Here is a 10,003-nt window from a genome sequence, read left to right on the forward strand (position 1 = left end):
ATGTCACCAATCCTATCAACATCTATTATCGGTCACCTTCCCTTGTTAAAATCGCCATTTCTGCAAGTTTTATTGTCCGTATAAATATTTATTTTGAAGAGAGAGGAAATCATTCCCCAGATAGAGAGAGAGAGAGAGGAAAGAGAAGCCTTTTTTTGCCTTTCTCTTTTTTTTTTTTGGGTAGAGAGAAAAAGAGTCCATCATCAATCCCTTCACCTCTTTCATCTCTAGAGAGAGAAACTTGGTCTTCTTTGGATCGATCTGTTGTTCATGGTAAGTAAGCTTCACGCTTCTGTCTCTGCCCCTGTTAATGGAATCTAGCTGTTTGAATTTATTCTAATTTATTTCAGTTTTTGTTGCCCTAGCTTTCCTGGGTTTTGCTTTTCCCCCCTTTTTAATAATTGTTTTTGCTTCTTTCCTTTTTCCATGTAGTAAAAAGATGCTCTTTTTAGCTATTTAATTCGATCGCCAATACTAGAAAGACCTAAACTTCGTAAATTTTTCTGCTTTTTTATACTAATTATCTGCAGGAACGGGAAGATATCTGGAGAATTTTTGAAGATAGTTTAAAGATCTAGCCGCAGGTACTAATTTCGAAATCCCTTTTTTATCTTTTTGTATTTATCTGAATCTCGAAACCCATTTTAGCTGATTTTTCCGCCGTTTGTGGTTAATCTTGGACATTAATTTTTTCGTAGATCTGGTGATAGTTTTTGGTGGGTTTTCTGCATCTGATTTGAAAAAGTCGCGGAGAGAAGGAACATGTCTTCTCTTAGTAGGGAGCTCGTGTTCTTGATCTTACAGTTTCTTGACGAAGAGAAGTTCAAAGAGACTGTTCACAGGTAGGTTGTGTTGTGTAACTTCTGTTCTTCTGGCGCTGTATCGCACGCACTTCCGATCTAATAGCTCAGGCTGAGATTTCAAGTTCCCAATTTTTGCTCAACTTTAGCAGCAGAGACGATTCTATGACCAATGGGCTTGGGAGCGCTTGGTTTATTTGTAATTTCAATCATAGTTTCCAGTGAAATTTCATATTGCGTTGCTTCATTTCTGTGATTAGGCTTGAACAAGAATCTGGGTTTTTCTTCAATATGAAGTATTTTGAGGATGAGGTGCACAATGGCAACTGGGATGAGGTGGAGAGATATCTCTCTGGATTCACAAAAGTGGACGATAATCGGTATTCGATGAAAATATTCTTCGAGATCAGGAAGCAGAAGTATCTTGAGGCATTGGATAAGTAAGCCCTTGGAATTTCCGTTCACATGCAACAATGTGAGAAAAATAACAAATGAAAGCATGCATTTGATTTGTAATTCCTCGGTGTTTCATATGTAGACATGATCGCCCGAAAGCTGTGGACATATTGGTGAAGGATTTGAAAGTGTTTTCTACCTTTAACGAAGAGCTTTTCAAGGAAATCACACAGCTCTTGACATTAGAGAACTTTCGGTGAGCAATATTGGGATTATACAGTCTTGGGGGCTTTTGCCGTAATGCAAAAGAGAACACATAGCATTAAATCTTTTTACTTGTTTCATCATAGGGAGAATGAACAGCTATCAAAGTATGGGGACACGAAATCCGCAAGAGCTATCATGTTGGTGGAACTCAAGAAGCTTATTGAAGCAAATCCATTATTCCGCGATAAATTGCAGTTTCCTACTCTTAGAAACTCAAGGCTGAGGACTCTGATCAACCAGAGGTGATTGACTGTCCCGTGTCATTCTTCTTGTTCACTTCATGTTGGTATCTCTTTTCCGTTTTTAATCGGTGTTTTTTTGTTATTGTAACTGTGCAATTCACAGCTTAAATTGGCAACATCAACTTTGTAAAAACCCGAGGCCTAATCCAGATATCAAAACTCTTTTTGTGGATCATTCATGTGGCCCACCAAATGGCGCGAGGGCACCATCGCCTGTGAACAATCCACTGCTCGGCTCATTACCAAAAGCCGGGGGATTTCCTCCATTAGGTGCTCATGGGGTAGGTTAATTTCTACCTTATCTGGGTTTCATTTCTGTAGTCATGTTCATTTATTTGACACATCTTCATGAAACATGCTTGCCTTGTCTTTTTATGTCTTCAGCCGTTTCAGCCTACACCTTCACCGGTTCCAACACCTCTTGCTGGTTGGATGTCAAGCCCTTCTACTGTTCCACATCCAGCTGTGTCTGGAGGAGCCATTGCTCTTGGTGCTCCATCTATCCCAGGTGCTTTGTTATGAAATGTGTGGGTGTATATATATATTTGTGTATACATGTTCTGCATGTGTGTATCTTCTTGTGATGGCTTCAAAGATAAGCCAAGCATGTGCATATGTGTGTGTGTGTATACATGTTGTATGCTCTCTCTTTCGATCTCTAAGACCTTTAAGTTTCTTCTTGTTTTTGATATTAGCTGCCTTGAAACACTCAAGGACTCCTCCGATTAATTCGTCTGTAGACTACCCGTCAGGGGATTCTGACCATGTCTCCAAAAGAACAAGGCTTATGGGAATCTCTGATGAGGTAATCCAATCTGAAGTAAATATACACGTTTTTAACCATTGATTCTTGTCTTATTTCAGGTGATTGTTATGCTAGAATTAACTTCACTCTCTTGTTTTCCTTGTGTGTAGGTGAATATAGGTGTTAACATGTTACCGATGACATTTCCAGGGCAGGCCCATGGTCACGTTCCGGCTTTGAAAGCACCTGATGACTTGCCGAAGACAGTTGTGCGATCTTTGAGCCAGGGCTCATCTCCCATGAGCATGGATTTCAATCCGATGAAACAGACTCTGTTACTAGGTATATTTCTTGCAGTGTATGCATTTCACGTAATCAGCTCCAATATCTAACTAGGAAAACTGTTTCTTCTGTGTGTGTGTTTTTTCAGTTGGTACAAATGTAGGGGATATTGGGCTGTGGGAAGTTGGTTCTCGAGAACGTCTAGTTCAGAAAACGTTCAAAGTTTGGGATTTGAATAAATGTTCGATGCCCCTGCAGGTGCCTCTGCCAGATCTCTTTATGAAAGCAACAATAGAATGTTGTTAATCAGTATATAAATTTGAATTCTCAGTGACACAAAAGGTTTTGGTCTTCAGGCTGCTTTGGTGAAAGATCCCGTCGTTTCTGTCAACCGTGTGATATGGAGTCTTGATGGATCCTTGTTCGGTAAGATTTGACAAAACTTTTTGGCTATCCGACTTAGCAAACCCTCTCGGGTTTCCATAAATGCATAAGACTGCTTCTTTATATCGTATATCCTCATTCTCAACTACAGGAGTTGCTTACTCAAGGCACATCGTACAACTATACTCTTATCACGGCGGTGAAGACATGAGGCAACATCTTGAGGTGTCATCGAGTTACAATGTTAACATAGCCTTTATTCTTACATTCTTTTGCTTGGGACCGTAATGTTATGAAAACAGTTTGTGATTGCAGATTGATGCCCATGTTGGTGGTGTTAACGATATTGCCTTCTCAACCCCAAACAAGCAACTCTGTGTAATAACGTGCGGTGATGACAAGACCATCAAGGTCAGTTTTCTGTTTTGTTTTCTTCAGTTTCGTACTTTGGCTCTTCTGGATTTAAAGTGAGTAGAGACTAACTGAAAACCGAGAATTGTCAACTGTATAGGTTTGGGATGCTGCCACGGGTGTAAAACGTCATACTTTTGAAGGCCACGAAGCTCCTGTATACTCTGTCTGTCCTCACTACAAGGAAAACATTCAGGTATCTTGCAGTACTTTACGGTGACTTTGAGCTCTTGGTCCAAGTTTAAATTCATTCCGTATCCATCCATTCTTCCGCATCATGACCCGGTTATAGATTATGATGAAGCCTTTTTTTTTCTTTCCCTGTGCTGTAGTTCATCTTTTCAACAGCGCTTGATGGGAAAATAAAAGCATGGCTATACGATAATATGGGTTCTAGGGTGGACTATGACGCTCCTGGTCGTTGGTGCACAACAATGGCGTATAGTGCTGATGGAACTAGGTTAAGCATATGATCTTACCTTTTTTTCTTTTTCGCTTAGCCTGGTTCAGTTTTTGTATCGTGAAGTGAAGTGATAATATTTGACCTTTTTGACATGGATCACTGAAGGCTTTTTTCATGCGGGACGAGTAAAGAAGGGGAATCGTACATCGTGGAGTGGAACGAAAGCGAAGGAGCTGTTAAAAGAACATATCAAGGATTCCACAAGCGGTCCCTCGGGGTTGTTCAGTTTGATACAACAAAGAATCGTTATCTGGCTGCAGGCGATGACTTCTCCATTAAGTTCTGGGATATGGACAACATTCAACTGTTGACAGCCATTGATGCCGATGGAGGTCTACAGGCATGTTATGTTATGAATCTAAAACTGCATTTTTGAGATATTTCTCATGGTTTTTTGCTTAAAATCTGTCCACTGTTTTATAGGCAAGCCCGCGTATCAGGTTTAACAAGGAAGGCTCTCTCTTGGCCGTCTCTGCTAACGAGAATGTAATCAAGATTTTGGCAAATTCAGATGGTTTAAGGCTTTTGCACATGTCAGAAAACATGTCATCAGAATCCTCCAAGGTGCTGAAATTGAGCTTTTATTGGATCTTCAGCAAGCAGATTGCTTATGTTACTATTAGAACTTCTCTCAAGGACTCCGTTTCTGTGTTTGGTTTTTTGCAGCCTGCAATTAATTCCGTTGCAGCGGCAGCGGCAGTGGCCGCTGGTTCAAATGCAGGTCTTACAGAGAGAACAGCCTCTGTTGTTTCCATCCCAGGAATGGTGCGAGAATCCTACCTTTCATTGAATGTTTTGTACATGAATTTTCACTATCTTTGGGTTTGTGATCGAGCATTATCATCATTTGTGTTTTACAGAATGGAGAATCCCGAAATATGGTGGATGTGAAGCCCGTGATTGCTGAAGAATCCAACGATAAGTCTAAGATTTGGAAGCTTACTGAAATCAACGAACCCTCTCAATGTCGGTCCCTGAGACTCTCCGAGAATCTGAGAGTCACCAAGGTATACACACACACACACAAAACCACGAGCACATGATTATATATAAATATGGGTTGATTCTGATGATGCATTGTTTGGTTTTACAGATATCAAGATTGATTTTCACAAACTCGGGCAACGCTATCTTGGCGTTGGCATCAAACGCTATCCATCTGCTATGGAAGTGGCAGAGAAATGACCGCAACTCAACTGGAAAGGTAGATAGATACATATCTATCCCTAACGTTACTAAATCCGTGATAAGTGTCCCACATTGGAAAATGAGAGGGATTTGGGCCAATATATAAGTAAGGGTCAAATCTCCACTCTTAAGCTAGCTTTTGTGGTGGAGTTAGGGCCTAAACCTTATTAATTGGTATCAGAGCCTAACTCTCTACTTTCCGGTGGGTCTTTGACGGACCGTTCTCCTGCGGACATGCGGCAGACACGATCAGGAGAGGAACGGTGGGGAAGGGCCCGAGAAGCCGCCAGCGACCAGATTTGCCCCAGCGCCGTGGACGTCGCTGTCTAAAGGGGGCGGTATTGATAAGTGTCCGACATTGGAAAATGAGAGGGATTTGGGCCAATATATAAGTAAGGGTCAAACCTCCACTCTTAAGCTAGCTTTTGTGGTGGAGTTAGGGCCTAAACCTTATTAATCCGATGATATCTGATATTAGTTGTTATCATTTTGTCAATCAATTCTGTTTCGTTCATATGTATGTAGGCAACTGCTAGTATACCTCCTCAACTATGGCAACCAGCGAGCGGAATCCTCATGACAAATGATGTGGCTGAAACCAACCCTGAAGAAGCTGTACCTTGTTTTGCTTTATCCAAGAATGACTCGTACGTAATGTCGGCTTCTGGAGGAAAGATCTCCTTGTTCAACATGATGACGTTCAAGGTAATATTTGACAAAATCCCTTTGCTCAACGATTCACACATTCATCAGTTCCAGTTTTTGTTTTTGAGTGATATCTAAAAATGTTCTTGAATAAGCACAGACAATGGCTACTTTCATGCCACCGCCGCCTGCTGCAACGTTTCTTGCTTTCCACCCTCAAGACAACAATATCATTGCCATCGGGATGGACGATAGCACTATACAGATTTACAACGTCCGTGTGGATGAGGTATGAAGTGAAATTTTCAGCGATTATGGAGAAGAAACGTGTTATTATATGGATACATTCTCCGCTGGTTCAGGTTAAGAGCAAGCTCAAAGGTCATTCTAAGAGGATAACGGGACTCGCCTTCTCTAATGTACTAAACGCTCTGGTTTCGTCTGGAGCAGATGCTCAGGTGCTTAATCCGTTTCTCGTAAATGTTAAATTATAAGAATCCTCGTCTTAGTATGCTTACCGGGTCAGGGTTTTATCTGGGTTCAGCTTTGCGTTTGGAACATGGATGGATGGGAGAAGCAGAAAAGCAAGCTTCTGCAACTTCCGCAGGGAAGAACAGCTTCCGCGCCATCAGACACACGAGTGCAGTTCCATCAAGACCAGGTTCACTTCCTGGTCGTGCACGAGACACAACTCGCCATATATGAAACAACCAAACTCGAATGCATGAAACAGGTATACATGTCTGTAATGTATATACAGAATCTCTCCCCCACTATTCATATTCACACCGCTAAAGAACCGTCCTTTCTCCTAAAACAACCGTATTTTTTTCAGTGGGTTGTGAGAGAATCATCTGCCCCGATCACTCATGCAACGTTCTCGTGCGATAGCCAGCTGATCTATGCGAGTTTCATGGATGCGACGGTCTGCGTGTTTAGCTCTGCAAACCTTAGGTTGCGCTGCCGAGTTAACCCTTCAGCGTATCTGCCTGCTAGTCTGAGGTAACAGATCACACCAGAACAATCTTGAACCTCGATGCATCTTTTTTTTTTTTGAATGTAATGATGGCTGAACATCTGGACTGAAACCTTGTCTGAATCATTCATCAATAATAATATGCAGCAACTCCAATGTACATCCACTGGTGATAGCAGCACATCCGCAGGAGCCAAATATTTTTGCGGTGGGATTGTCAGATGGAGGAGTTCACATATTCGAGCCGATGGAGTCTGAGAGCAAATGTTGCGGTGGGATTGTCAGATGGAGGAGTTCACATATTCGAGCCGATGGAGTCTGAGAGCAAATGGGGGGTGGCACCGCCTGCTGAGAAGGGCTCAGCCAGCAGCATCGTGGCTACGCAGTCGGTGGGAGCCTCGGCCTCCGACCAGCCCCAGAGATGATCTTGAAACCTTAGTCACCTTTAGTCAATCTCTCTAGTTTCTGTTTGTTCAATCTTTTTTTTAAAAAAATCTTGGGCAGAAGACTTGCTGACTCAAATCTAACAAGTCGGATGAATCGGGTTCTCGTCTGTTTTTTTTTTAATTAATTTTGTCAAGGGTAAATTGATGTAACATAACTATAGCACGACGACTGTCGTTGGATCCATGTCGTTTCAGAAAAATGTCACGGAAAAGAAAACTCCCGAGAACCGACTAAAGAGTTCACTTCTGTTGTCTGTTTTTGTGTCTTTAGATATGTTGTCAGCAATAATCTCCTGCAGGGAACATTCTTTTAACCAAAAAAAAAAGATTAAAGAACAAATGACACATACAGATATATGCGCAAATACCATGCTAGTGGCTAGACAGATTCATTTAACCGCACAAAAACAGTTGACAACATTTCAGACGCAAAACCGCGTTACGTATCTCTGGAATAGAATGTAATGACCATAATCCATAAAAAATAAATAAAAGATTTATATACATAGAGAGAGAGAGAGAGAACAAAGAGAGTCCAGTACTCATGTTTGTGGGAAAAGCTTTATTTACAGTTTCTGCTTAAAGGGTCTCCCAATTTCATCAGCCCTTGAAGAAAAACCCATATTTACATTTTTTTCACTTATTTACAGAAAAGGATTCGAGGATCTTTGTCACCTTACCTTCTTGATGATGAGATATTTACTACTCGGGACGGAAGTTCACTAAGTTTGGGAGATCAGTGGACTGAAGCTTCCTGATGTCGAAGGCAGTGACCTTGCAGGACTCGAGGGTCAGCGATCTCAGCTTCTTTAATGGCTTCAGGTGACGTAATCCCGAGCTTGTTATGCGCGAGTTCGACACGTTCAACGACATCAACCCCTTCAGTCCTGCAATGACAACACACTGGTGTTTCAATATAAAACACATATAACACAAATGTCTTTTTGTGATGTAGAGAAGAACAAGTTTAGTTCTCTGTAATTGTTAACAGACCGGAAATCAGCTCGAGTGTTTTGTCAGTAAGGTTGGAGTTCTGCGAAAGGTTGAGGAACATCAAGGATGTGAGATCTTTGATGTTCTTCACTCCAGCATCGGTTAACCCACCACCACATATCTCTAGGGACTCCAACTTCTTGAGATCTATTTCAATCATTTCAAAGAAAGAATAACTCGGGCAGAGTTCAAATCCATAAATTTAATCACATGAGAAGTAGGCAGCGCAAGAGGATTGAAGCTTCAGAGAGATCCTCTGGCAATTCTCTCATTGGAAAAAGTCTGAACCAAGAATCTTGAAACTTACTTCGTATATGAATTGTTCCAGAATCTGTGATTCGAGCACCGAAGAGATCCAGGTGAGTCAACCCGGTCAAACCTGTACAGACAACAGACAGTAGACCGAGCATTCTAAATTATAGAACCTCTGTCTCACTGAAAAATCATCTCCATGTGTACGGACTTACTAGTAAGAGCGGAGAGCCCAGCATCAGTAACATGGCGAGCATCCAGGTTAAGTGATCGAAGAGATGTCAATCCAGATAATTTCCTTAGACCATTATCAGCCACAACAGTGAATGACAAATTTATGTTCTCCAGGTTAGTCAAACCTACACGTTAGAGATCACATTATGCAAAACCAGAGCAATTAATCCCCGATGAAGCGTATGATAGAGAGAAGAGGATGTCTGACCAGAGAGATGGCGAAGGCCATTACTTCCAACTTCGGTATCGGAGAGCTCCAGACATTTCAAGCGTACAAGACCTGAAACCAAACGAGTTCGTGTCAATGTTGGTCAAGTAACAAAAAAGAGAATACAGGACAAGGGGAAAGACGCTCTCTGAAGCATATTCACCTGACAAGTGAACAAGTCCTGCATCACCAATTCTACAGGAATCCAAATTCAAGCTTTCCAACTTTGTTAATCCTGATCCACAGCAATTACAGATGGTTTTTCCATCATCATGAGGTTGCCCTCCCATATGTGGACTGACATGATGCTATACTAAGAACTAATAATGTCCAACAGCCATTTCTCCAACATGGGCCTTTGATAAGTAGAAGGGCATGCTCAAAAACAATGAAAGGAAATATAAAACAGGAAAAAGATGCAACCTTTCAGGTGCACTAAGCACGAATTCGTAATGTTGTTCAAGCCCAAGTTTAGTATCTTCAGATTAATTAACTCTGCATGGGAACACCAATAAAAGTCATTTACATGCAAAAAATGGTGGGATGTCTAAACTGAAAGGCAAAACGTAAGAATGCTTCCCATCATGAAAATTGAAGACAGATATATTTACTCTTACCAGCAAACTTCTCACAGCCACTGTCTGAAAAATTGCATCTATTGAGGTTCAAAAACATTAATCCAGTGAGATCTGCAAAAGCACGAAAAAGATAATAATATGAGGTCATTTGGTCGAAATTTCACGTATTACATCATTTCAAAAAACATGGATCCAATGACAGAACGTAGCATCCCCGGATCATTACAAAGTTGGCCATTCGATCACGGACAAGGGGAAAAAATAGCCAGCAGAAGGATGAACACTATACTGACCTGAAAGTGACTCCAGGCATGCAGCAGAAATTAGGCGGCAACCCTCCAAGTTCAACAAAGATAGCTTGCTTAGCCCTGAAACAAGCGTTTAGGTCAATTGTGTCAAACAAAACTGATTTTTCTATCTTTTCTGTCTTCGTTACACTGAAATTCATTTGAAACAATAAAAAAACATAACCCAAGGTCACAAAAACCGCTCT

The 10,003-nt window shown here is 41.3% G+C and overlaps 2 protein-coding genes across 2 annotated transcripts in view; one reads left to right on the forward strand and one right to left on the reverse strand.

Annotated features, from left to right (window-relative positions):
* The first annotated feature begins 161 nt into the window (after positions 1-161).
* Positions 162-7,499, forward strand: LOC104812463 (protein TOPLESS-like). The gene is made up of 28 exons (XM_010539623.1): positions 162-273; positions 531-584; positions 699-842; positions 1,061-1,240; positions 1,339-1,452; positions 1,547-1,705; positions 1,809-1,986; positions 2,090-2,213; positions 2,401-2,510; positions 2,621-2,792; positions 2,881-2,990; positions 3,089-3,158; positions 3,268-3,341; positions 3,432-3,527; positions 3,628-3,723; positions 3,860-3,987; positions 4,096-4,330; positions 4,414-4,554; positions 4,657-4,755; positions 4,851-4,997; positions 5,084-5,194; positions 5,704-5,883; positions 5,984-6,112; positions 6,186-6,281; positions 6,368-6,556; positions 6,659-6,825; positions 6,947-7,020; positions 7,085-7,499. The coding sequence occupies exons 3-28, from the start codon at positions 763-765 to the stop codon at positions 7,222-7,224; spliced, it is 3,399 nt and encodes a 1,132-aa protein (XP_010537925.1). The 5' UTR covers positions 162-273; positions 531-584; positions 699-762; the 3' UTR covers positions 7,225-7,499.
* A 201-nt stretch (positions 7,500-7,700) lies between these two features.
* Positions 7,701-10,003, reverse strand: part of LOC104812464 (EIN3-binding F-box protein 1-like) — a 5,297-nt gene continuing 2,994 nt past the window's right edge. Inside the window, exons 8-16 of the mRNA XM_010539624.1 lie at positions 9,804-9,878; positions 9,550-9,621; positions 9,356-9,427; positions 9,096-9,167; positions 8,933-9,004; positions 8,706-8,849; positions 8,546-8,617; positions 8,239-8,385; positions 7,701-8,132 (exon numbers count right to left, since the gene is read on the reverse strand). Coding sequence (XP_010537926.1) covers positions 7,948-8,132; positions 8,239-8,385; positions 8,546-8,617; positions 8,706-8,849; positions 8,933-9,004; positions 9,096-9,167; positions 9,356-9,427; positions 9,550-9,621; positions 9,804-9,878 — 911 coding nt within the window. The 3' untranslated portion in view covers positions 7,701-7,947. The remainder of the gene's footprint in view (positions 8,133-8,238; positions 8,386-8,545; positions 8,618-8,705; positions 8,850-8,932; positions 9,005-9,095; positions 9,168-9,355; positions 9,428-9,549; positions 9,622-9,803; positions 9,879-10,003) is intronic.

This window comes from Tarenaya hassleriana, unplaced genomic scaffold, assembly GCF_000463585.1.
Source record: "Tarenaya hassleriana unplaced genomic scaffold, ASM46358v1 Cleome2, whole genome shotgun sequence".
Taxonomy (NCBI): Eukaryota; Viridiplantae; Streptophyta; class Magnoliopsida; order Brassicales; family Cleomaceae; genus Tarenaya; species Tarenaya hassleriana.